Source organism: Pseudoliparis swirei, chromosome 20, assembly GCF_029220125.1.
Source record: "Pseudoliparis swirei isolate HS2019 ecotype Mariana Trench chromosome 20, NWPU_hadal_v1, whole genome shotgun sequence".
Taxonomy (NCBI): domain Eukaryota; kingdom Metazoa; phylum Chordata; class Actinopteri; order Perciformes; family Liparidae; genus Pseudoliparis; species Pseudoliparis swirei.
Window position 1 is genome coordinate 17,684,792 of NC_079407.1, and position 27,029 is coordinate 17,711,820.

Sequence of the window (27,029 nt, forward strand, 5' to 3'; positions counted from 1 at the left end):
TCAAGCACATATTAATCTTTGACTGTCATGCACTCAAACGTAAAGGGTCATAACGCAGGCCACCCCCACTTCATACACAGATGAAACACAGTAAACAGTCACGATCAAACTGTTTTACGACGGTGACCAAGGTACAACAACAACTACAGATAATAACTTTTTATTTGTTCATCTTTACAGGTGATTAGATGCAGTGTAACTCAACTACATGAATGGCATATGTATACTACATGATACTGAATGCAATGATCAGTAAAGTGCGATCAAAACTTCGATCATTTTAAGTGAAGTAAGTTGAATCTAATTGACTTTTTGCCCACCTATATGCATTATCGATGGGAACAATATTCACTGCAACAAAAAATTAAACATAAACAATACAATTAAATAAGTGGTCCTTTTCACAAAGCGCTGTCAATGCAATTGTGCATCACGGTGCACATCCAGGGAAGAATCATGCTCATACTACACAAATAAGGATGACCGAGTTGTCATTACAGCACCGCAGGTGCCTTTATAGCATCGTGTACATCATCTGAGCGGAAACTGATGGTGTACAATGTTCCCGTCCAGCCCTTTCATCTCATGCAGCAGCTTTTTGTCGGTTGTTTTTGGCAAACCACTCGTCACTTTTATCTTCAGCCATAGCCTAAAAAATAAGTTTATAAGCAGAAAGAGCACAGGTACGGTGAATATACAATACATGTAGCATATTCTATCTAGAGAGGAACATATTGGAGCAACACCTACCTTATTAAGCAGTTCCTTTCCTTCGGGGTCCACCTTGGACAGTTCCCTGAAAGCCTTGTCTCCCACAAAGCAGATTTCATGACCATCCTAAAAGAAACAGGGTCCAGGTAAGTTTGTTTTAAAAATAGAAACTCATTTAAGTTAATTCTATTGATAATGCACTTACTGGGTCAGACAAGATCACCACTTCTACTGTGGACTTTCCAGGAGTGTCTAGGCTAACTAATGGAGTGAGAATTTTCTGATTTTCATTTTTCATCAAGGCTTCCAGGCCAGGCAGCTGTGGGATGTAATAACATTTTTAATGATGAATATAATAAGGATTTTCTCCATTATTAATAATTATTAGAATGTATCCATGAAATAATGTTTTACTTGCTCCCGTGGGCATGAAAATGCAATTCTCCCAAACGCTGTTCCATGATCTACTGTGCCACTGTTGTCATAAAGCTCCAGTTTACACTGCAAAGAAATAACAAAAAGAAAACAGTCATAGTAAAAGACATGACAGCTTCATTAACATGAAATACAAAAAATAATTAATCCTATGATACTTGACTCACTTGAGTGTCTGCAAATCCCATGAGCACTGTTTTCTTTTCTTCATTCTTTTCCATCACCTTCATTCCTAAAAGTGTAGTCCAGTAGCGGGTCGATCTCTGGAGGTCTGATACTCCAAGACAAACCTTCTGCACCGGGTCTGGGAACAAATTCTCTAAGCTTAGTCCAAACATGTCTGCCCCAGCTGCCAGCACAGCATGAGGGATATCATCACATGAAATGTTTCATGTGGGTTCTTGACATTTCAATTCAGAAAATAATGATGATTAGATTTACTTCAAGAAACTAAAAGTTACTGTGGAGGCTTTAAGATGACATGTTATATCACAATATATACATTTTTGTGCAAAGAAATCTGTGTGGCAGCAGATCATAATTATTCTTCATTATATAGTATGAATGTGTGGATTGATCACTGAATAAATAAACCAATAAAATACAAGATATATTGACACATGCTTAATTAGTTTGAACAATATATTTAAAGGAAAGTGTACTGCTATAAATACATGTATAATGATATGAAACCAAGCAACTGTTTGCATTAGTGAAGCTTGGTATTCTTTTACGTGATACATGTGATACAATGACTTCAGTTATTACAGATATTCCTATTTGCGTAATGGTTCAACTACAATGATAACTCCTTCTCGTGCAGATAAAAAAAAGACCCGGGCGTGACACTCACCACTGGAAGGCTGCTCTTTGTCCACGAGGTAGAAAGGATACCCTCCCGGAGCATGGGTCAGATACAGAGCCTCTCCTACCTCAGTCAGAGGCCATCCCAGACGTTTAGCGTTGCTCACAGCCTGGCTCGACTGCAGGGTGAGCCCCTAAAGTGAAGATATGCATGACAATGACCCTTTAAAAGGCTGCTGTACTCTATAGAACAAAACATGGCGTTGTCCTCTGTAAAGCATTTCACTTATCTCTCACCCACCAAGAAGTCATTCCCAAGTTGATACTCTCCCACCCCATAATTGTACGTCAGTTCAGCAACAAAATGGTCATCTTCAGGGCCGAAGCCAACCATTGTCTTGCTCCATTTTCCATCGTATGGGCTGTATGGACACAGGATGGGGGGGCAGCGGGTATAAACAGCCATACATAACTCTATGATATACAGATTTGAGTCCAAAGTTCAGATACTTCTAAGTTGTCGACGTTACCCATTACACGTTGCTTTGCAGCCTTCCTCAAATTCTTCATGACGCAAAATCTAAAAAGAACGAGAAGAGATGAGGAAATATGCAGTCAGTATTAGTACATTTATGAAAACGCTCGAGTTTGACAGCTAACTAACTGACGAGTGCAATACAACAGTTCATGAATTGCTTCTGACCAGGAAACTCATCAAATGTACCTTCATACCCAGAACATCTCGGTAAAACGTGGCAGTTTTGGTTCTGTCACCAACTTTAAAAACAAAATGCAACGCTCGTCTCAAAGACATATTTCTAGACAGACACAGATATGTCACGATGTCTCCGAGTGAAGATCGGCGAGCAGGGGACGATTAAGCGTCCTTAATGATCGATTTATCTGTCATCGATTGGTGGACATTAAATATAAGTAAGTAAACAGCAGGAATGTACGATTGTAAATACATTCTAAATTATTATGTTAGCCGTTTTTGATTCATTGACAGTATTCAATCCTTATGGTGAAGGGTTACATCTTTATGGAGGATAAACGTAAATAAAACAACCGTCGCCCCCCTATTTATTCAGCTTCATGGTATCTCCCAGTATAACACGCTCTATCGCGAGGTTACAGCAACAGCTACTTTTACTGTTCATTTACATTAATAAAGAAGAAGTAAGAAGTCAAAGAAGTCAAAGAAGAAGATGACACATTTAAAAATAGAGTTAAAGTAGTTTGCTAACCACGCAGTGCATTTATTACCCATTAAACGAGACTGATTTTTGATACTTAACGCTGCATGTAGTATCACCTTCAATGCAGCTGGTGGCGGTAAGGAGATTTGTTCATTAGAAACCAGAGAAGAAGAAACGGGGCAAACATGGCAAACATGGCGGCGTACATGAGAAGCGTGATATGTCTTGTTTCCACGGAGCGAAGTGCTTTTCTGTCAAGGGGAAGCGGTGTTTTTGCTGAGGCGAAGCGGTATGTACGCGCTTTGAAGAGGAGACCTGTCCAGGTCTTGATGCCCGACACCGAGACGGAGAAAGTCCTCAAGCCGTCAGCAGGGCGTCTCGTCCAGAGGCAGAAGGGGGGACAGGTCCCAGCCACAATGCAGCGTCCCGATGAGGACTTTGCTAAAGCGAGAAGTGATGTGCATCCAGCTGTGACACATGCTGTTTCAAAGGATCACATTGATGGACTTCGCTTCGAGAGGGCTTTACCTGGAGATAAACGACTGGCGTAAGTGTCTTCATTAAGGCGGCGGTTTATTATTGCTATTATTGTCACAGATGACACCATTAAAGTCTATACATTATGTTGGTTGATCATGACATTTTTACCATCTTAGCCAGTCCTTAAAAGGATAAAAAGTATTTTAGCAATCTTTCTAATGTCTTTATGTATTATTGAAACATCTGTTTTATAAACATATGTACTTATTTTTTGATACGGTGTTTTACAATGTTTTTAAAAATAGCAATCTTATGTATGATCATTATTCATATTCACACTGTATTTCATCATCTCTGCCTCTCCATCTGTCCTTCAGGAGGTTGGTGAGTGTTGCTCGTTCCAGGGCATTTCGGGAGCAGCAGGGTAAAATCCTGCTGGAGGGAAGGCGTTTGATCTGCGACGCCCTGGATGCCGGAGCCAACCCACAGATATTGTTCTTCAGTACTGCGGATCGGCTCCGGGAGCTGCCTTTGGACAAGTTGAAAAGGGCCACACTGGTGAAAGTCAAGTTTGCGGACATCAAGATCTGGTCTGAGCTTGTGGCCCCACAAGGGGTGATCGGTGAGGGTCCTGTGTTTTGTTTCGGTTATTTATGAAACACAGGCGCTCTAAATTCTTTCTGACTTTGGCTTCTTCTTTCGCAGCCATATTTGCTCGTCCGGACCCGTCACGTTTGAAATTCTCCAGTAAAGATAATTCGTTGCCGTTGTCCTTGATATGCGACAACATCAGAGATCCTGGCAACCTCGGGTCCATGTTGCGATGTGCTGCTGCTGCTGGCTGCAATAATGTCCTTCTCACAAAAGGTATGCTCATCAATTAATTCTGTGAATAAGTGAGCTCAACCTTGAACATGGCTTTGTTTCTTTGCGTATGGTTCTTCAAATGTGTTTGCAGGTTGCGTTGACGCTTGGGAGCCTAAAGTTCTGCGTGCAGCTATGGGTGCCCATTTCCGCCTACCCATCTACTCCAGCTTGAACTGGGATGACATAGAAAAACATCTCCCAAAACCTGTGACCGTCCATGTGGCTGACAGCGGCTGTGGCACAGACAGAAGTCACGACTCGGAGGATTCACAAGTGAACGCGTCTCATAAACCCTCCAAAGCAGGAGACTATGGCTGGGTCAGCGCAAAGCCTAATCGCAACATGCGCTACGAGGAATACGACTCTGATTCCGACTCCGACTCTGATTCCGACTCCGACTCTGATTCAGACTCCGACTCCGATTCAGACTCAGATTGTGAGGGACTTTCACTTCCCAGAGTGGACTCAAAGCTGTACCACGAGAGCTGGGCACAGAGGGCCACTGCTCTTGTGATAGGTGGAGAGACGCATGGTCTGAGTTTAGAAGCGCTCCAGTTGGTTGAGAAAACTGCCGGTCGCCGGCTCTTTATTCCCATCGCTCCTTCGGTGGACAGCTTGAATTCAGCCATGGCTGCCAGCATCCTTTTATTTGAGGGTAGGAAGCAACTTTTGAAACTATTGCAGGCACCTGGAGGGGAATCTAAAGCAGAACAGTAGTTTTCATGTGACTTTAGTGTGTATTTATCGTCACTACAGAATGAGCTATGGTATTTACATCCTGTCCTGCCAACAATAAAACTTCAATTTGGTTTTGCAAAATGGTAGCATCTTCAAATTCTCACTCTGGGAAAGATGACCCACACCCTCCATGACAATGTCGAGGGATTTGTCAAAATATTGAAACTGGGCTTGGACCCAGTGGACCCTCCGGGCTAGACTTTCAACTGCCGGATTGAAAACACTGGTACAGATGCTGACTTGATCTGATATACCGTAACCAAGGTGTACTTGTTAGACTGGTGCTGTTCGAATATGTTATTGGCTGTGGTTTTCAATTTATTTGTTGTATTTCTTTATTCTTTACCGTTTTCCTCTGTATTGTTTCCTTAGTTATATCTTGTTAATTTGTCAAATCTAAATAAAAGTATAAGGAGGATCAACATTTTGTGCTTGCCAGTGAGTTTTAATGGATGTGAGAAGTAATGAATGAAGTAACAGAATACAGGGATTTCTACATTCAACACTTTTCAAATGCCACTTTTGTGCCTTCAGAGATAACCTGGTCTATTCATTATGGGACCTTCACAGAAAATCCTCATAATGACAGATGAGAACCACCATTAACAACTGGCAAGAGATGACATTCACTCACATCAGTACACACAGGTTTTAAAATATCAGTCATTGGTCTGTTACAAGCAAATTTAATGTGGTCTTTACTGTACGTGCACCTGTTTTTTTTTCTTCTTTAAATAGGGCCAGAAAGGCTTACGGCTGCATCCAACTGAGGTTGAGCATTTTTTAACTACATGTGAATTACAACTGTAAAAATGCATTTTATTCTCATCATTCATAAACCAAAAGTAACAAGGATCTCACAGACAAAACAGAAAGCAAAGAATCAGCTGAATAAGTAGGTCCACTGGGTAATTCTGGTTCTCTCGAGTTCACAAATGCTATCAAGTGAAACAAAAAGTACAGATACTTTTCTGGAGGACAAAAAAAAGAACCAACAGAATCTCTCTCTCTCTATATATATTACTGTAGGGACTATCGTCAATGCAAGGCACCACAGGAGAAAAACAGGACTGTGAAAAGAGAATATGTCTTAAAAAAAAGAAGTTAAAATGTCAGTAAAAACAGTCTGACAAAGTCAGAGTGGAGGTGGGAGAACGAGGATGGTAACGGCGAGGGGGTCGCAACAGGTGAGGGTGTGTTGATGGAGTGATTCCCATATAGTGTGTCCGGTTTATTTTTGGATTTCCTCTTCAGATGGGCTCTGGTTTGAGCTTCTCAGACAGAAAGTCGTTGACAAATTGCTCCACTACGAGCGGTGTGATCTCCTCCACGTCGCGTACATACTTGGCACGAGCCGACATGTCCAGGATGGTGAGCAGAGGTGCTGCTTCAGGGAGGTTAGTGTAGTCCCGCAGGGAGTCGCTCATGTCATCCTGTGGCGAAGGAGAAGCAAACACAGGGATTAGGTCATGGTGTTCCAGTGGTTCCTTGCATTCATAGCTGGATTACTGGACTCAGGCCCAAAACACAGCCTCTCCTTTTAGTAACATCTCTGGTTGGAAAGTCAAAAACTGGGGTTTGTCTTAACTTATGACTGAATTTTTTTCTGCCAATACTTTGGCTTCAGTAAGATTGATGAATATTCGTGAACTACAAAATAGAAATTTTTCTGAAAATGTAACCGTCAGGTTTCCTATAATAATGTGTATAATGTCCTGTCGTTTGTTCTCAAAGTGGGGTTGGAGACCCTCCAAGGGGTGGTCACATTCATATGTGGGCTTAATTGTCAAAGAGGACAGGAAGAACAGAAAATAGCTGACTAAGAATTTCTCAAGGTTTTTCTTTCTTTTTTTCTCTCTAAAAAAACAACACTTGTTTTCGTGTAAATTACTGGACAGTCTGACTTCTTCAGGACTCTCACAGAAAAGAAAGGCTGGAAACTACTGGTTTAGACATCCCATCTTCATTGTGTGGAAGATAAAAAATGTTTTGTATTTTGTGCTGCCACAACATAGAGTAAAGTGTGTTATACTTGTGCATAGTGTTATATTAGGCTTAACTGCAAAGATAACCTAGAGCACACACATCCATCTCCCAGACACGAGTTACAAGAACGCCAGACCGAGATAGACACGGCGGCCTTGTGCTGTTCCAGTATTAACCAGTAGCACGGAGACTGTAGAGCAAGGACCGGGATGCTTAGACCAAATAACAATAAGAGTGACGAGACGTCAGCAAGAACTGCCACATTCCTTAATGTAACCGGCTTGAACTAGCGTAGGGGGTAAACGGAGTGTCGAGAAATATGTAATGAGGGAGTGGATGGAGGCACATGCATTGAGTGGGATGGTATAAATAATATATGTCAATGTGTTGGTTCGGGAGTTGGGTAAGACAGATGTGGAGGGAGGTTGTTGTCTTTAATACCGGACTCAGCTCAGTTTTATTTGTGAAACTGTTGGTTACAAATAAATCTACTTGAATTGAACTCTGATCCAAACTCTGTGTTCTGTGGGTGTTTGATTCCTGAGGTCCAGTGCGTGAGTATCCTGTTGCATTTCACTAGCAGTCAAAGAGGAGATAAATACAGGTTTATATGCATCAGGTTAAGAGATAAGTCAGGGATTATCAAAAAGGAAGACATTTAGCCACCACAATCGGCAGCACCCGTCACTTGAAGTATACCACGATACAATCGCCTCATAGAATTCTGAACTGCCTGGCACAATCTTTATTACTGCACACCTCTTGAAAGAGAATATGAAACTCTCTCCCGTCTTCCTGCAGGCAGCCTGTCCAGAGAGACCGGAGCGTCGACCACCTGCTGTGTGGAAAGACAGGAAGGAGCACCATGTGGGGGTCCAACAACGTCCCTCCAGTTTCAAAGGCTCACTCACATCAGATATAAGTCTCCTCACAGAGCTCTGAAGGTTACATGTGGGCAGGAGAGCGAGCGAGAGAGCAAAACAGAGGTGTGAAGTAAGAAGTCACAATTAGATCGCTGTAGCGTTTGGAGGGCATTCCACTTCCGTTTTCCTTTTTTTTTCTTGACAATTATTTTGAAAGAGCTTCACTCATTTTCTGCCGGAGGCTTGATGTCACCATTCACCCTCTAACAAGTCGGGATTACAACCCCTCTAGCCCCAAATAACAGAATGAATTGGCAGCAGGCAGCAACTTTCATTAATTATTGAGACTGAATAAGGAGCTTCAGTTCCAGCCCAGAGTGCTTCTGGAAATGGCGTTCCTACCATGACAAAGAGATCCATTATTCTCGTCATACCTTCCCTCAAGTCAAACGGATTTCAGGTGTTATATTCTGTAAGGTCACAAGGTCACTCATTCGATGTGCACAGCCACTCTAAATTTGTCTTTCAAGACAACGCAACCCGATTTCCCCTCAGCTTAGTGTGCTGGCTCAGAGCGAGACTCCGTGATTACAGATCAGTTTCACATGGGAAAGATTATGTGGAAAATACAAAACTAACCAGAAAAGGCCAGAGGGTGGCACTGCAACAAAGTGTTGGACTTCTCATGGAGGCGGCGCCTCTGATGTTAATACATGTACCGATGTGAGTTTTGTCAAAACAAAGTCAAAGACAAAGCCACTTTGGACGGATTTCCTGCTACATATTAACTCTTAAGCTCCCCGTTGTCAGACAATCCACAGCTATTATTTCTAAATGGATCAAACTACAGTCAGCCATCAGACTTATCATGAATTAGCTCGGCTGTGCTGCTACCTAAAAAGGAGAAGTGTGCCAAGACCTCTTCTTTGCAAAACTGTTAACAGATGAGTAGCAGTGTGGTATGTTGTCATCGGCATCTAACTTCCTCTCAATAGGGCCCATTTTAGCATGCCTCAAATCACGATACACTGACCACTTAATACTCAGATAATCCGTCACTAAGAACAATGTCGTTACGAGGGAAATGCTGCTTGATTGTGCGACTACAAATGGCGGCCTTGCTTTGCATGCTCTCTTGCAGCCGTACTAAGTGTAGATTATAGATGATCCGTGGAAGGAAACCACAGAGAGAGGAATTCCACAATCCGTCATTGTGGTCTTTCCAGCCTCGACGATATGAGAAGATGTAATCTCTGAGTCAGTCTTCGCCTCCGTAGGAAGTCATGCATCTTCTTTTGTGTGCCTTCTCTGCTTGTGTAAACCGCTTCTCGTGAGGTGCTGTCATTCCAGAGACCCCCCCCCCCCTGCCGCCGCCCCGCCCTCTACAGCTCAGCTCAGAACAAAAAAGACAAAGGGCCTCTCTGCCCCAGCCCGCACTCACAGCTGTGATAAGGCTCAGCGTGTGTTTACCGTGTGTGGAACCTGCCGGGCCGCGTCAGGCTTATTCTGATTATTGACGCACCGGGCCATTTCACAGACGACAGCCAGCTGATAAAGCCCAAACTGATGATGGTGAACACAACTCCCCACTGGCCTCTGAGATGGCCAACTTTTATGTCTTGAGGAAAAGCCATGATTGTGAAATTTGGGGATTTCAACAACAATTGCAATTCAATTGTGTATATGTATGCATGTGTAAACCGTTGTGCAATTGTGTATATATATATATATATATTGTAATTTTCTAAAAACTATTCGTATTTTTTATTATTTTTTGTCGTTGATTTATACAAAAATAACACTAAATGTCTCCATGTAATGCTCCGTCTCCATCAGGCTGTGACGCTATACTTTCTACCTTGTTCACGCCATTTAGTTTTGTGTGTTGCTAACGCTAAACTAAATATGTTAACATTTGCAAATCAGCACTATTCACATATTCACATTTGCAGGTATTTGGTAGCGTTACGTCCCGTGACTGAGACGGCCCTGTTCCAGGAAGAGGGTGGAGCTATCTTTCAGATCTGGTATGCCTGGAGCACCACCACCTGAGGGAGATCACTTAATCAGTGGGCGGGACATGAATACACCCTGACTAAGTGTTTCTCTCTCTCTCTTCACCTCTGAGCTGTGACCATTCTGTGGTATGGTGCCGAAGTGTAGGTCACCATTTGTATTTTCGGCTCAAGCTTGCAGGGGTTCTCTGCCATTTTTGTTGTGTCCATTTTCTCCTGTTTTGTGGTCAGACAGGGAGCTTAGTATTGTTTTTCCTTTCTTCTATGGTAGGTCAGTGGTATCTTTTGATTTCTAGTTAGCATCTGGGTTTTGGTTTATTGTGTTGGCCTTGGAGACCCTGACGCCTTTTGCTTCTGTATTATTCTCCCCGTTGTTAAGCCCTAACTGTGAAATAAATACCCCTTATTTGCTTATGTACTTTGGTTTCCCCCGTAGATGTATCCCTTCTTTGTATGTTGCGGCCGGTGCACCCTTAGACAACCAAGAGGCCGTAACAGGTAGTATTGAACTATTTTGACCTGATGATGGCGCCTGACAACATGTTACTGGGTCACAGAGTTCTTACGACTGATCCTGAGGAGCATGGATGCCTCCAACTCATCTTATTTTATAGCTCTCGAGACATTTCTCTCACAACCAGAAATCACTGGCACTATTGCAGCATCCCGGATCGAGCTGCACCCGACGGGCGGACCGCAGGACTCCGTGTTTACGTCGTGGCGTGTGGTTGCTCAAACATAGACAACCTCCATGGGCAATGCTTTCCTGATGTGGAAATGTTTAACGTGATGTTATCTGCCTGGGGAAGAGTTTCTGTTGCTTACATTTCTCCTGATGCAAAATTATTTGGTCTCGTTTATTCTATTGTTATATTGACTCTTTAATTCCGGGCGGCAAAAATCTGTTGAATTCATTAAAATGACTAGATAATACCACGAGAGTACAATACAAGGAGTACACAGCAGCAATGAATGGACAAGAGCCCGTTGAGTCTGCATCTTTAACATGAGTATACCACTCAGTGGCGTATGTTTCTCTAAAGGAGGGTAAGAAGATATTGTGTCATACTGCTCAGCCTGGCCTCCCCCTTGAGAGAATGCCAACATACTTCTGTCTCATGGACACAGACAACCCAGCAGCTGGCCGGGCAAGGAGCCTGCGACTACCATGGTTAACCCGGGCCAGGGAGAAGGAGTCGGAGCCCGGAAGCTCCACTCTCCGAGCGCCACGAACGGGAAGCGACATCGGACCCAGAATGCGATCTGGAAGTGACACTGAGATTTCATATAGCCGGTTCAGCAAAAAGCCAGGATATTATACCTGCACTGTGTGGATGTAAAAATATTTGCCTTTGCATGTGTGCCACGAGGGAAACTAAGCAAACGTAGACCTCTGAATGTCTTCGAGCTCCAGTGCAACAAACAATGCATCTTTGCGTTAGGTCAAATACATATTTGCACTTGACACAAAACACTGGCATGTCAACTCTGGAGGGCTTCCTTGTTCTGTATGTCGGAGGCATTTCAAGGCCGACGAGCGGCCTTGGACAGACACACACACACACACGCAGAGTCAGATAGTTAGCACATGTGCAAGCCCCACGGCCACGAAACCGGAGCTTGCCCTCTGTGTGATACGAGAGACCAGCGTTGTCCTCCCAGAGAGAACTGGGAGGAAGGGGAGCTCGAGGGTAGATAGCACGGGAACTGGAGAGAGGTAGCTAATCTGGTAATCATGTCTGCCGCTGCTGCTAACTCCACCAGCTCTGGAAGGGTCGAGACACAACAACATGAGCTAACAGGAGTTATGAAAACCCCTAAGTTCAGACGAGGGGCGGAGATAAAGTCGGCGATGTGAGGTAAACCTGCTGGCACGCTCTGCCCATTGTGCTAAAAGGCACCAAGTTGGGGTCATCGATAGGAGGGAGTGTTACGCTTGCGGGTTCAAGAAGCTCAAAGGGGGCCTCTAATTCAGTTATTTCAACAACGGCTGAGGTGTTGGGTTCAGAGTCAAACTAGGGAGGGACTTATGTGATCATAGCCCGACTGCTGGGCCAAGCATTAGCTGATATTCGCTTCATTCAGATACATTGCTATCACATGTATGCTGAACACAACACATGCAGAAATACATGTTGAACTCTTTTGTTGTTGTTGCTGAATTGTTGTAAACAGTGTTTTCCACTCCACAGTTGGTATATTTTTCAAATTTCTGTTGTTCCTCTCAGTAAATATATCTCAGAATTCTTTAATTATCAAAGTTTACGTTGCTATAATTAATATATAGACGATGGACTCTACTTATTTGGAAAGGGGCCGTCTGTGGTAAACACATTGACAATTATCACCTGACTGCAATTTCCTTCAGCTCTTAAGAGCATTTTAGCGTCTTTTAGCTCATCGCTTTGGTTTTCTAGCAACTTTACTCTCATCACCTCCAATTTAAGCAAAGATTCTCTAAAACATACCGTACACTACCTCCTCAGCACCCAACAGCAGACAGACAATTATTGACTAGCCGGTGAGCATTGTGCACAGCTATAAATAAATGTTTCTCAAGAGTTGGTAGACACTAAAAACAGAGAGAATACTACATTTGCAAAGTGGCCAGACACACAAGTTTGAATTAGTTAATTTTTTAAACTCCTGGTTTGATAAATTTGTTGCTCAGAATTCTTTCAAAAAATACTAATCAGAAATGATTGTTTATATGACATGTTCAGGAAGTATCCATATACCTCAAACCTCTAGTATCAGACAGGCAGTATACTCTATGCCTTAACTAAAGCACTTTGCCAAGTGTAGCACAACAAGCACCCACACATGAGTTACTGTACATCACACAAGAAGTGATGTTTGTATCTCGAGTGTCTTATCTCACCTCTCCAGCCACAAAGAACAGCAGCGGCATCTCCTCCTCCTTTGCTTTGTACTTGACCATAAGCTTCTCCGCTATTGGCTGAATCAGCTCCTTGGCCGGCTCCAATTCACCTTCCTCCTCAGCGTCTGAACCAACCAGAAGAGAGACACAGAATGAGGTTTAAAGACAGCCACCGAACTGGGTGAAATGGGAAGCAAGGAAACCGTTGGCTTGTGGACAGATGAGTGAGGACATAAAAGAAAGTAAACGAGTGGACTTTGTCTCGTTCCGTTATCCAGTTTGACCGCAAGAGACAAAAGGATGCTCTCAAATTCTGAGGCTCACCCCTTTGGCATTTAGTTCCTCACAAAACCAATAACTTCCACTCATTCATGACCTGTTCCTATGCTATTAACAAACCTGCTGCATTTGGTTTCTTCGCACCTTCCATATGAGCATAGAAATAGATCAAATACTGAACTATACCTCGAGACCTTTGGACCTTTCAACACTGAAAGAATTGTCCATAGAGACTGACATTCAATATGCTCTACATAAATGCCACTCCATTCACGCACAGGGAAGTCCAGGCAGAGCCCAACGTGGAGTGGATCATAAATGCCGGTCTCCTCACCCACAAACAGGACGAGGCAGGGCCCCTCGTGGAGCTGCACGGCGTTGGACTCGCTGAGCTCCAGCACGGGCCGAGGGTGCCAAGGAAAGAGCCGGCACTCCGGGTCATTCAGCACCTCCACGCGGCCCTGTCGCGTGATCATGTGACCCTCTGCGTCCAGCAGAATCAGCGTGGGAATACCTGGTGAGGGAGGGAGGGAGGAGCGGTGAAGGTGGTGGGAAAGGAAGAAGATAAAAAGGGGTGGGCAGGAAATGGGCAAGAGCGTCAAAAGGTGGTTGGCTTTTTTTCCGTTTATTAATCACTTCATGAGACGGACGGTTTCCTCTCCCACGGAGATTTCATTTGTTGTTTGGATGTTTTTTTTACCATTTTTTCCCCCCTCTCTATCTGTGCCTTTTTCCACATGTCATCGTTTCCCACCGTCCTGATTAAAATCTCCTCGCCTCAGCTTTATCAGAGACAGACACCATATGGGAACGAACAGTGTACATGAGCGAGTGTGTTCCTGAAGTCTACAGAGGTGGGGGCCGCCATGAACTACGTGGGTTTGAAATGCAGGAGGGGGGCAGTGTTGACTGTGTTCCATGCATTCCTCACATAGTTTACCAGGAGAGGCCGAGAAACACATTTTTTTTTTTTTTTTAAATCTTCTCATGCTCCTCCCAGTTTGAAGAATTGAGACAACATTGAACAGGATGAGCTGGCTGTGATTACCTTGTATTCCATAAAGTCTGTTGAGACGTGACCGCCGGGCCTCATCTGAATATGGCACCGCCAACCAAGGCATCTCGCTGAAGTACTGCTGAAAGGACTCCTCGGACCTGAAGGGCACCAAACAGCGACACCACAGTCGGTGATTAAACAGCTGAATATAGAGAAGACTTAATTTGTGTCCTTGACAGACGGAGACAGACTAAATAGGATCTGGCCTGCGTTCTGCCTCGGTGAATCTTACCGGTCAGCGCTGACGAACACAATCTCAAACTTCTGACCCGCCTCTTTTAAGGTTTGATAAGACTCCACCAACACCCGGGTCAAACTGCGGCATGGGGGGCACTAACGGAGAGAAAAAGAAGGACGTAAAAAGGCGTGAATATACAGTACACAAATGTTTGGTTGCTTCCATTACTTTGGGTATTTACAAACACCTTTCTACTAGTACTAGTCTCTTGTTTTATATCTGGCTTCTTTAAACATCTTAAATCAGTAATCCTGCTTTAAAGCTGGAGCTTGACACTTCTGTGTGTTTGAGTGTGTGTGAGTTGGCAGGGTGGCATGGCCGGCATTAAAAGATGACATCAGGTCCTATTTATATCAATACATGTTTTTGTGGGCAACATTCATGGACAACCTCCTCGAAGTTTGCCTTCTGGGAAGTGAGACGTGAAAGCTAGAGTACATTTCACACAGTTAACATTCTCCTGGTGTGGACGCCTGCATCACAGATATGATTCAATTAATTCAGACCCCTCTAACTAAGATAATTATACATTATAAATAACATAACCTGTTTGGTCATTGGATGCAAAATATATTACTAAAGCAAAATTAGTTGTCTATCAAATGTTGGCAGAAAATCAATAAAAAAGTACCGGTACTCCGTTAAAAAATAATATTTTAAATTATAAAACCCTTCAATTTAGTACGGCTCTGAGGTTTGAGCCATCCTTCAGGCGGCAGCTGCTGCGCTGACTGCCCCCAGTAGCCAGCGCTGCATCTCATCAGGAACAGTCCACTGATGATATAACGGCCGTCATGCATCACTGAATCAGGAGCTCCGCTGGCTATCAGAAGGTCCAGAAGCGAAAGAGACAATAGGGATGACGTCAGTGGGGCGTGGTGACCGATCCCGACTTTAGAAAAGGTCCAGAGGTAAAAAAGGACTGACGGGGATAGCTAACCACCGTCAGTGTAAACACACAAACACAATGGAGGCGCCTCCACCCTCCTGCCGTCTTGACTAACTGCTGTCCCTTCCTGCTCCGCTCTGCCGCCGGTGCCCTTTCTCACCAGTGTTTCAGTGTTCTGACAGAGCCAAGAGGTCAGAGACATTAAAAAAAAAGAATCAGGGTCTGTCTTTGTCCCTTTTCTCCGTCCCCGGTACTCACCCAGTGAGCGGAGAAGTACACTCCCACAAAGTGTTCCTCCAGAGAACTGCCGTCAGTTGTGTGCCTGTTGTTCCTGAGCAGAGGGCCTGCCACCACCTCCGCAAATGGCTTCGGCCCCCAGGGGAACTCCAGGCCTGGGAGAGGGGGCAGAGGGAAAAGATTCAAAACACGTTGTAATCTGTAATACTATTAGGTATGAACATTTGTCAAATAAAGTTTGGGCCACAGGCAGCGATTTGAAGTTGTCAACAGCATGTTTCATAGTTGTTATATTTAATTGCTTTTATGCATTTTAGTACTTAATCTATTTGATAACAACGGTTGAGAGAGGGATTTGGGGGGGGGAGATCTCAGCTTTCATCAGTGTGTGATTGCTGGCCAGTTTAAATAAGTTGCAGTATTGGTTGGCATATAAATCAGCATTTCACAGTTGCCAAATACCGAAGGGTTGTGATCACATTCTTTTCTGTTGGTTGTAGCGTTATAGCCTCTGGTGGAAGATGAGCGCATCGCTAATGAGAACCACCACAAACATCATCTCTGCACTATGTTATTTGTAGCGCTTCATTACCTCAGCATCACTCAGCGTTTGGAGAATATTAATTTTATTATCTGCTTAAGCCTCTATAAACTCCCTTCTCCAAACAGTTGTACAGAGGAGCTATATTAAGACCCAAGATGGGATCTTGTGTTCACTTTGAGGGGGAATTTAATATTTTGGCACGAGGACCAACATATTGTACTCAAATAAAAACTTTTTGTTTGGGGTCGTATTCATAATGAATCCATTTTTTTAGAAGAAAAAAAACTATTAGATTATGACAAGGATTTTGTCAAGTGACTAATCAATTAATTGACTAATCATTGCAGCTCTAAACCAGAGACACTTCCTTCTGCCCGTGTCATGACTGTTGGATAACAAAGAGTCACGTGGGCTCGACATGTCTTCTTTTTTTACATCTGCGACTGGAAATACACGCTGGATTTTAAAATATGGTTTTAATCAAAGCCATGCTTCTCAAGCATATGAAGGTTACAAAAAATACTCCCTCACACTTTCCATTTTCTTTTCAAGGTGTCTTCATTGTTACCGTCAAGCTCGAGGGATGCATTTGTTGCAGCCAATTTAAAAAGGAGGTAATCATAAATAAAACCTTGTGTGGCATGGCTCATAATGGGCTCTTTATGTGAGCGTGGCTGTCTAGGGCTCCATTAGGCAGGAATGACACATCTGCACCGTGCTGACAGCCTTTTATTGTTGTCCCGATTATAAAAGTGCGCTGCAGGCGAGTATGCCACCACTCAAGGAAGGGCCTTTCATCTAGAGTGAAAGGCAGAGGGCCCCGAATCGTTCACCCCACCCCTCCCAGTCTGGATGTACGGTAAACTTTAGTGCCCTTTCCCCATTTCTAACCGAGACGGCTGCAGCAGAATGGATTCGTCACGTCAGAATCTGCTCAGTGTGTCTTTCAATAATATGAACGGATCAGAATGTAAAAAAGAAAAGAAAAAGTGAGCCTGTAAAGGCATAATCAAGTGCCCGTGCACATATTTATAACTCTGGAGACATTAATCGCTTCTCCTCCAGCCATGTCTAGTTTGGAAGAACACCTAATGAATCCTGGATCATTCTGCAGACTTCGACTGGCTTTCATTAAGCAGGCGGCCAAATCGGTTACAATTCTCACGTGGAATCCGCTCTGCTTCCCCGCTGCGCCGCCACAGAGCCACCATTCTCCATTCTGGTTTCTCACTTCTCCCGTCTCACATGACTAAAAGCACTCTGTTTCACATTGACCTAACAGGGTATAAAGAGGCACCGTTTTCAAATATTGAGATCGTCAGCGCCACAGAGGACATCCTGTGCACTGGGAGAGGAATGCAAGTTCACTCTTGTTAACTCTCCCTCTCCACTTCAAAGTGCAGAAATTATAGGGTTTGCAGATGAGGGAGTGAGACTTGGACACGCTGTAATATTCACACAGCACCATAATTACAGTGAGATCCACACAAGCAAGTGGGGGGAGGGAGGCAAAAAAAAGTTGTTGCAAAATGTTTAAGCCAAATGCTGCATGATGTACACTCGCATCTGTGTGGAGTCTTAAAAAGTAGGATGGGAGACAGAGGCTTCAGTTATCAAGCTCCTCTTTTATGGAACCAGCTTCCACCTTCAGTCCAGGAGGCAGACAGTCACCTCATGTAGAGTAGACTGAAGACTTTCCTCTTTGATAGTCTTATAGTTCGGGCTGAATCTGGTTCACCTGGTCCAGCCCCTTGATATGCTGCTATAGGCTTATAGCTGCTGGGGGACGTTTTAGGATGCACTGAGCACCTCTCTCCTCTTCTCTCTCTCCTTATGGATGAATGTTCATCTCTCCATTGCACATTACTAACTCTGCTTCCTCCCCGGAGTCTTTGTGCCTTCACGTCTCATAGGGTCCATTTGACCTGGCTGGGTCTGATGCCATGGCCCTGCTGATGCTCCGCCCACTCCTCCTCTCTACCTCCATCTATCTGATGGATCACGGAGGTCTGGATCGTGGTGTATGACTACTAAGAAATGTTCAGACAATCCGTCACTCATTAAATGTGTGATGCTTCATTCTGTACACATGACATCTGTTGCTTCTGTCCATCCTGGAGAGGGATCCTCTTCTGTTGCTCTCCTGAAGGTTTCTTTCCTTTTTTCCCTGTGAAAGGTTTTTTTCTATTACTTTAGAGTTTTTCCTGATCCGATGTGAGGTCCTGGGACAGGGATGTCGTATGTGTACGGACTGTAAAGCCCTCTGAGGCAAATTTGTAATTTGTGATATCTGGCTATACAAAATAAGCTGAATTGGATGCAGGAGTGACTTCTGTACTCCTTTACATCGTGATTACTTATATTTCTGAGGTTTATCTCACTCATGTATGTTTGTGTAACTAAGCAGACCAAACACTGTGGTAAGTTAATTTGGAATAATAATACCATTTCAAGTTTTGTTTTTATTACTCCGAACCTCATTACCTAAAGCACATTAGGTATTTCGAATGCAGAGTTCCAAAGGTTTGACAAAGTATGTGAGAAATTGATCGATGTGGTTCTGTCCCTTTGACCCTCAAATGTCATCTTATTATCTCATTATACCGAGATCGCTTTGTGTTGCACAGTGGGTGGTTGGGGTTAACCATTTAACAAAGAGGGTGAAGGTCAGAGCTTGAGGTTGGGGGATACAAATAAATCAGTCTGATGCCTTCAATAATAAGACATCATAAGTGCATGCGTGTGGCTGATCTCACCTTTAGGGTCATCTCGGACCACCAATAGACCGTTTCGACACACCACCTTTCCTGTTGTTGCATCCACAAACACCAGAGATGGGATACTGGTGACTTTGAACTTGTTCCACAGTTTCATCTGTGGAGAGAAAGAGACGAGGAGAGGTTGGAAAAAAACCGTTGACGGAAACATTTATATTTGGTTCAATTTTAGAGCTGGAAAAAATGCTTAAGCCGGTCGTAAAGTATGTCCTCCTTGCAGCGGAGCATTTTCACCTGAAATACTGCAGTATAAACGAAACAAGCCGAGTACTATATGTATTTTACAGGATAAACACCCTCTCTTCTGTTTTAAAAAGGAAACTTAGGAGACTAAGTGGGTAGAATAATAAAAAAACACAGGAGCTCCAAGGTGAATTAGCAGTGCTGCACATTTTAAAACGAGGCTGAATTGGAGCAAACTCATGATGTCCCTGCCGTGTCATGAATAAGAGTAAAAGCAGCTGTAAAAAGAACCACTTTTGCTCGGCAGTAAAGAAAAAATGTCTGAATCCTAAGTGTGTAACACTATGAATTATTGGAGCTTCTTGGGTAGACATGTCAAGCTTCCACAGGATTTTATGAGCGACCATTGGCCTTCAATTTAATCGTCATGAATTTGCCGATATGAATACGGCCTCATAAAGTCAAAAAGATCCTTTAGTCAGAAATATGTGCATGAACCGACGCCATTTATATAGTTCAGCGATCAGTGTAGTCCTCAACATCAAAGAGCAGATCAAGCGTTCCACATATCCGAGACTCGCTTTACATATCAGAGGGAAGAGTCCTACGCTGTGAAAAGAAAATAGCTGGGACTTGTAAAGAGCGGCAATCGGTACTGTGCATTGTTGCTGCTTCAGGAAGTACAGAGGAAGAAGAGAGGAATCCCTCGCATGAAATCCCAAACCAGCTTAGAAAATTCAGGCCGGAAATGTCACACTACCACGGTGTCGTCCCCTTATTTTACACCGGTTTTATACCATCCAATGTATAACCTGCTGTAGCCAGCCACACTTTGAAGCATCCACAATAATGTAATGCGTTGTGTTGCCTGGATGCTGCAGGAGCTTCGTTTACAGATTGCGTGTCAAATGAAGTGAGCGCCGCTGGCATTCTTGAGGCTCTCAGGCTTAGAGTTTGGTTACACGTTGATGACGTTTTTTGTGAAAACAGTGTCACGACGCTATTAGAGTGGACCCAAAAGCACGACTCAGACAGGAGTAACAAAGAATACTGTCTTTGGTTGGAAACAGGCTGGGTCAAAACTGGGAGATCAGTCGAAGAAGCAAACAAGTCCAAAAAGGGGCGGGGCAGAGAATCAGAGGTCAGGGCAGGCAGGCAGGGTCAGAACAGGGAGGTCAGGAATATACTCTAATAACGCTGGAGAACTTGGCACGAAAACACAAGACAATCTGGCAGAGGACAAGTGGAAGTGAGGGAGCTAAATAGCGAGGGACTAATGAGGGGATGGGCTGCAGGTGAGAAGGGCGTGAGGACCAGGTGAAGGGAATGAGGGACTAACGAGGGAGAGATCAGAGGCAGGTGAGGGGAGTTGGATTGACGAGATGGTGTGACAGGATGAAAACAACCATTACAAAAAGGAAGGCGTGGAGCTAAACTGTTACAAACAGTAAGCAGGAGCTGTGCACAGAGACTCTGATATGCAGACTGACTAAGCGAGAGGAAAGCTTGCACACACTGTGTGTTTTACTCATATTGTGAGTCTCCTCTTTGCAAATAGAGGTCAACCACAGGCCTGTCCCGACATAAGGTCAGGCGGTCCGTCCCATGGAGAAGACAACCCGAAGCCTCCTGACTATGTTGGTCTGGAAGTCCCTCAAAAGCAAACGTCAGCGTCTGCCGCAGTCAACGGCTTTACCACACACTCCACGCTGCTCTGGAAACTCCCCCTCACAAATTGATGAGGTTTAGGGGCATTAACTGTGACTGGCTCCAAAGAGCCAACATGCCTGACACAGAATCTGTTTAACTGCGGCCAATTCACTCAGTCCGCCTGCTGTGGTCATCGGGGGCCGATGGGAGAATGAGGGCCGGATTTGGCCGGAAAACAAGTTTTTTTATCGTCGTTATAACTGAGACAAAAAATACACAATGTGACATACCAAAAAAAGACAATAACGCAAATCTGCCCCCATCCCTAGGCTTTGGGAAAAAAAGGTTTGTTGACGTGATATTGAGGATATTTTTGTGATCTTAGTTGTATTAGTCTGGAACAGGACTGGTTTAATAAGATGATTTGAAAAAAATAAATGTTCCCCAGTTGTTCCATTTTCTGACCACTTCCATCTTTTCCCTTGAATGTCTCTCATATTACTATAATATAAAAAGTACAGACCAGTCCTCCAGCCTACTCCACTGAGCTCCTTACAGAGGCTCATCCTGCACCACACATCCATCGTGATGGGTAAAAAGCTTTTTACTGAAAATTGCCAAGCTGAAAGAACATAGCAGGCCTCTTCAATGCAAAACGCTGCATCTATCGGATTTATTTTTATTAGTCCTATAACGTTCTCCGGCAGAACCATTTTCCTGGTGAATTATCCAGGACGGACAGACGCGTAATCTAAGTTTTATTAGTTTGCAACGGGACTCGTTTGATGGAAGCGTTTTCCTTTGTGCTGCCGTTTGTAAAGCTGAGAAGATTAAAAAGGAAATGTTTGGGGGAAATACACACATTAGCTTTCTTGCAGAGAGTTAAACGGGATTTTTTTACAATTCTCATAAGTGTACAATACATATCGACAGTCATCAGCTGGTTAAATTCACCTTTTGTACGATGCTGGTAGTCAGATTGTGTTCCTGCAGAGCCAAGCTGGCTTTTGCCTTCTTTGTTATTATCATTTCATGAACGGATGTGCGACTGATATCAATCTTGTTATCGAACAAGCAAGACATGAAGGAGTTTCTATGAATGTTGGACCTTTCATGACCAATTAATTACCAACTTTTGGGATAATTGATACATTGTTTTCATTCATTAATCCAATATTATACTATATATATGTTCTAAACAAAAGGATTAATGGACACAATATTCAGAAGATTAACATGCAAATAGTAAGTTGCAGCAAAGGCTGTTTATATATTTTTTGCAATTAATTGGAGAGCATTATGTCCAATAGAGCAGTAAGGAGCTAATTCACTGCTTGCAGATCACTGCATCAAGATTTCATTTTGCCGTCCCCTGCTTTCTCCAAGGGGGGGGCCTCTATTCATTATCAATACCAACAGACTGTGCAACCATATAGCTGAGCAGGAGGCCCGGCTATATAGTTACACACTGGTTTTAAGATGCCAATAACCATTGTAGAGAGCCCACCAACTGCTAAGGCTCCAGGGAGAGCTGGAAATCCATACTAACAATCCATTAACTCTTTTGGACAAGCAGACATTAGCTGCGCACTACGCCCAGTGCTCATCATGGTAATTGGATCACACATGGCTGCGGATCCATATCCAGAAGAAGAGCGAATCAGCCCACTGTGGAGCCTGTGGACAGACCAAGGCTGAAATCGCTTCACTGATCAAAGAAAATGCTTATTATTTTTAAGATATGATGCTACTTCTCTTTTTATTGGGAATTAAAGCCTGCATTAATTTCCACAAAGTACTTGGATGTTCTGGACTTCAAGTAACAAAGAATTCTTAAAAAAGTGATCCACATATCCATGTTTAATGTCATGCGTGGCGATCGCGTTCATGCCTCATTGCTCTGCTGCTCTTTATGGCAACGTTCTGCTCTTTCTAAAAGGAGGTTAGCTGACTTGGAGAACCCCCTGATGGATTTGAGGCCTACATTTTTTCAACTGTCACCGTCCTTTCTAGTTTTGACCCAGTCCTTTTTAAAACCCTTTCAGTCTGCATTGAAATTGGGCCTCTGTCAGTAACCGGTGGCGGTGGGTCTCCGCAGTGGCTTTGGCGGGGTGTGTGTGTGTCACCCTGTTGAGAGAACGAGAGTGGAAGGAATTTCATCATTCAACGTTCCCAATTCACCAATCACTGTTCGAGCCCCGTCTGCTCACAGATCTGCTTTCACTGTGCCGGTGAGGGCCGAGGCATCTGCCAGACGCTCCCATTGCTGCTTCATTACAACAGAGCCACCACAAAGGAAAGTCAATCCTCTAAACCACAGGACATGAGCGGTATCCTGCTGTAATGCATAGGATTATTGTTACACGTGGTAATATTACAATTCTTATCATGAAAAAAAAAAAGAGGGGCGCAAACTAAATGTTCATGTTTCTAATTCCATTTTATTCAGGTAAACAACTTTAAGTATTCACAATTCATAACTGCACACCGTATATTCGTGGAATCAAATTTAACCTAAAGGGGAATACTTAACACATTTACCGTCACCAGGTAATCTTCTTCTTCATGTTGAGTGGAATTTATCAGTTCACTGCGCAGATTGTGAAAAAGCACAAATCATGTCCCAGTTTCATTTGATTAAAATCTTCTAAATTAGTTTTTCAAAATGTTATCAAATGTTTTTATTCGCACAATGATCGCCTACACAGATGAGATGAGTCAGGTGATCAGTGGCTTCTTCATATAGATGGAGATGGAAGCTTTGCTCTCTGATGGACTGACCATCCCCCACAAGACATGATCCCGTTTACGGGGATGCTCTTTACTGAGAGAGCCTGCAAGCCGTCTGATCTGACAGTAAAGATGTACTCCAGGGACAAGCAGGCTGGACTGCACTCATGGCAGATCCCAACACAAGCGTTCTAAAAAATAAAAAATAAAAAAAAATTCCGGCCATCCCCGGTGCAGCACGGATAACTTCATCTGCAAATGGATTCAAACGAACATGTTGGTGCACAGCAGCTGCAGCAGGTCATTCATCATGCCTCCCCCTTATCCGTTCTCTTCTTGGTCCACAGTTGAAGACAGACGAGAAACAACAAACGCGTTACTAGCGCCGCACATCTCCTTGCTACACCGCTGAAACTCCCTTTTGGCTGAGCCCCTGCAGCCAGTTTTTACTTGCATTCCTCCATGCTGCACCCATCTTGCTCAATCTGCTCCCGAGGCCCTCAGTAAATGCCTGTATCCACTTCAAAACTCTGTTGCTGCTCTTCACGGCTACAAAGGAAGCCCGCCCCCCACCTCTTAGCCATACTTGAGCCAACACTATGCGGGCCAGTGTGTGTGTTACTTTGCCTGTCCATCTGTGCCGCCGTGACCTGACTATCGCTTTATCCGGTCGAGAGTCTTCACCGCCGTGGATCCCCCGGTGGTGAAATACACATCTCAAACCCTGTGACAGCTGCACAGTCGCTGCCCTTTCTCAAAGCTAAACTGATGACCTCTCTCTATATCAAGATGCTTCATCTTGCTTTGCATGTCGCATGACAATAACAAACACATGAAATATGCTTTGATTTGAAAAAGAATAGTTCCCCAATTATTCTATTTTCTGACCACTTCCATCTTTTCCCTCGAGTGTCTATTTAAATTCTTATAATATAAAAAGTACAGGCCAGTCACTCCAGCCCACTCCACTGTGCTCCTTACAGAAGCTCATCCTGCACAACAAATCCTGACAATTGCCACGCTGAAAGAACACAGCAGGCCTCTTCATGCAAAAAGCTGCATTATTGCATTTATTTTATTAATCCTAAAACATTCTCTGGCTGAGCTTATTTCATGGTGAATCCTCTAGAACGCAGGCCGGGCACGCTGGATAAATTGCTTTTTTTTTCTCCAATAAAGAGACCCCCGTTGCAAAGGCAAGAGACCCCCCGTTGCTAAGGCAACCCCCCCCCCAACACACACACACACACAGTCAAGACATGTCACTGAGTGCCAGACACATTGTGGGCCCTTAGTTAATAATTCAGAGATAAATTAACGGTTTTGTGCGGAAAACAGGTGCCAGAATGTCAGAGGGCTTAGCTCGGGGTAATAGCCGAGCAGAAAAAAAGGGAGATTGAGGGAGAAGGAGGTGTGTGGGTGTTTTCCCCCCCACCCCTCAAGCCTTGTGTGGAGGCACAAAGCAACCCCCTGAATACAGGCTCTAAATCCAAACTTGGACCCTGTATGACGAAAAGTTTTTATGTAGTAAAGAACCCAGTGTAAAAAAAGCAGGGGGGATTGTAAAGGAGTAAAAAGCCAGGGCTCAATAGGTATCTGCAGCATTGTCTCTCCACAGGCGTGGGCTGCCCCTGAGGCCGACATTCGGCAAGGTCAAAGGTCAGGACGGCAGGGGGTGCATTCTTCACTCCCAGTGGCGTTTAGGCCTGCCTGATTAGATTGAGGCCGTTTGTCATTTAATTCACTTTGAAGAACCCTGATTTGCCATCTAATGCTTTATTGTTGCAAGTAACAATCCAGTGGAAAACAGCATTATGGAGACTACAAAAAACATTTAGCAACCATTAGTTTTTTGGCATGGACAACAAATCATATAAATGCTACAACTCAGCTGTCGGTTCATGCATAGCTGTTTTTAACATTCAAATATGTAGTAATTTTGACTTCGTTATTTTAGACAGCCGTAGACAAAAGGGGCATCTCATTTATAAATCTGGGTCTGTCAATATCAGAGTGTATCCCCTGAAGCCAACTAGTTAATTAAGCCAATGTTAGCTTCATATACATTTGTTAAAAACTCCTTTGTTGTCTTAGCTTTTTAAGTTTAGAGGCGTAATTGGAAAAGCAATGCAGAAGGTAAATTATAGCTGTATTGTTCATACTTTCGAACAGTAATTTTCACTTTTATTGTTACAAGAAAAAGACTTTTAGGGAAAGATAATCATGCCAACTCGGATAACTCATTTGGCTGGAATTGCTGCAGTGTAAACGTCCCCCAAATAAAGTACAGAACATTAGCCGCTAACATTAGCCGACACAAATAGCATCCACGAACATCACACTGTGTGGAAATACTGCACAGTGGAATGTTTTTTACATTTTACAGAACCTTTCACCAGAATGTAATCAGCCAGTGAAATCATAACTGCAGTCATGCAAACACTGGGTTAACATTAGTACAGCAACGCTATGATACCTGTAGTCATGCCAACACTGATATTCAAATATTAAACCCTTCAGATCTGTTTACACACGTGTGAAAACCAAAACATACAGAAATAGTATATGTGTACGTGAGAAGTAAAGTGTAGACACAGTAACATAATTATTCAGGTCAATCTCAGTAAGTCAATCATTAAATGATTAAATGATTTACCTCGGCGCTGTTCACAGGATGACAGGAGCTTGTGGTACGTAGAGTGTGTCATGATTTCTCAGTTGGTTGTAACTCACACCTTCTAATCTACACCATCGTCAGCCTGCATTTCATCGAGCGCAGACACACAGATAGGAGATATAAAGTTGGTTTGGCTCTGGACCAGCTGGACGTGCTCTATCAGCTATCTATATCTATAGCGTGACTTGGGCATTATACACTCGCAGTCATCTGCCAACTCATGACTTGAAAAAGCCTGCTGCATTTCTTTGCTGATTTTTTTTTCACAGTGTTTGCCAAAAGGTAAATATAACGCACTAAACTCTCTGAACTGTAACCCACCGCAGCATGGAGCGATTCTGCCGTCAAATAAAGTCAAATATGCGTCGGATAAGCACTTTGTGCAGCCTCATTAAGTCTGCCCCTGCACTCGGGGACTCACAGGCAATTATAGATTATTAATGCGACAAAACATGCATCAGCACAACTTGATGTTGACGCATGTGCTCGATTAGCTTCCCTCAGCTAACAGGCCCCAAGCAGGCAGGTATTAATTCTACCCATAAGCAAACATTGCCATTTCTCTGGTACCCCAGTTTTCTGGATTACCAGGGTGGTGAACAGGGGGGGGGGGGGGCAGGCAGTTGTGCCCTCTGTTTGACCCCACATTTAACTGCAACCACTCCTCCTCATGCTGGAGCCCTGGGAAGTCTCCCAGAGCTGCAGCTCAATCCCCGATCCAATCACAACACAATGCATTCATATTTATGGAAATTTCAGGGGACACATTATCAGCGCTTTTTGCATAAT

The 27,029-nt window shown here is 43.7% G+C and overlaps 3 protein-coding genes across 3 annotated transcripts in view; 1 reads left to right on the top strand and 2 right to left on the bottom strand.

Annotated features, from left to right (window-relative positions):
- Window positions 1-144: 144 nt before the first annotated feature.
- On the bottom strand, window positions 145-2,811 carry glod4 (glyoxalase domain containing 4). Its single transcript, XM_056441128.1, has 9 exons — window positions 2,675-2,811; window positions 2,481-2,530; window positions 2,252-2,372; window positions 2,000-2,144; window positions 1,314-1,450; window positions 1,126-1,212; window positions 917-1,030; window positions 751-837; window positions 145-649 (listed from the first exon to the last, which is right to left on the bottom strand). The coding sequence occupies exons 1-9, from the start codon at window positions 2,762-2,764 to the stop codon at window positions 584-586; spliced, it is 897 nt and encodes a 298-aa protein (XP_056297103.1). The 5' UTR covers window positions 2,765-2,811; the 3' UTR covers window positions 145-583.
- Window positions 2,812-3,231: 420 nt separating this feature from the next.
- mrm3a (mitochondrial rRNA methyltransferase 3a) lies at window positions 3,232-5,658 on the top strand. Its single transcript, XM_056441216.1, has 4 exons — window positions 3,232-3,696; window positions 4,007-4,251; window positions 4,335-4,496; window positions 4,588-5,658. The coding sequence occupies exons 1-4, from the start codon at window positions 3,335-3,337 to the stop codon at window positions 5,211-5,213; spliced, it is 1,395 nt and encodes a 464-aa protein (XP_056297191.1). The 5' UTR covers window positions 3,232-3,334; the 3' UTR covers window positions 5,214-5,658.
- Window positions 5,659-27,029, bottom strand: part of nxn (nucleoredoxin) — a 53,410-nt gene continuing 32,039 nt past the window's right edge. Inside the window, exons 2-8 of the mRNA XM_056441218.1 lie at window positions 18,980-19,097; window positions 15,701-15,834; window positions 14,548-14,648; window positions 14,307-14,413; window positions 13,593-13,772; window positions 12,980-13,104; window positions 5,659-6,667 (exon numbers count right to left, since the gene is read on the bottom strand). Of these exons, the coding sequence (XP_056297193.1) occupies window positions 6,485-6,667; window positions 12,980-13,104; window positions 13,593-13,772; window positions 14,307-14,413; window positions 14,548-14,648; window positions 15,701-15,834; window positions 18,980-19,097 (948 nt within the window). The 3' untranslated portion in view covers window positions 5,659-6,484. The remainder of the gene's footprint in view (window positions 6,668-12,979; window positions 13,105-13,592; window positions 13,773-14,306; window positions 14,414-14,547; window positions 14,649-15,700; window positions 15,835-18,979; window positions 19,098-27,029) is intronic.

Excerpts from the sequence above, each read along its gene's own strand:
- glod4 (XM_056441128.1), bottom strand. The coding sequence starts at position 2,764 with ATGTCTTTGAGACGAGCGTTGCATTTTGTTTTTAAAGTTGGTGACAGA. Across the intron at positions 1,213-1,313 it reads TGGGATTTGCAGACACTCAA|TGTAAACTGGAGCTTTATGA; the intron begins GTGAGTCAAGTA and ends ATTTCTTTGCAG. Across the intron at positions 838-916 it reads TGGTGATCTTGTCTGACCCA|GATGGTCATGAAATCTGCTT; the intron begins GTAAGTGCATTA and ends TGTTTCTTTTAG.
- mrm3a (XM_056441216.1), top strand. The coding sequence starts at position 3,335 with ATGGCAAACATGGCGGCGTACATGAGAAGCGTGATATGTCTTGTTTCC. Across the intron at positions 3,697-4,006 it reads CCTGGAGATAAACGACTGGC|GAGGTTGGTGAGTGTTGCTC; the intron begins GTAAGTGTCTTC and ends TCTGTCCTTCAG. Across the intron at positions 4,497-4,587 it reads TAATGTCCTTCTCACAAAAG|GTTGCGTTGACGCTTGGGAG; the intron begins GTATGCTCATCA and ends ATGTGTTTGCAG.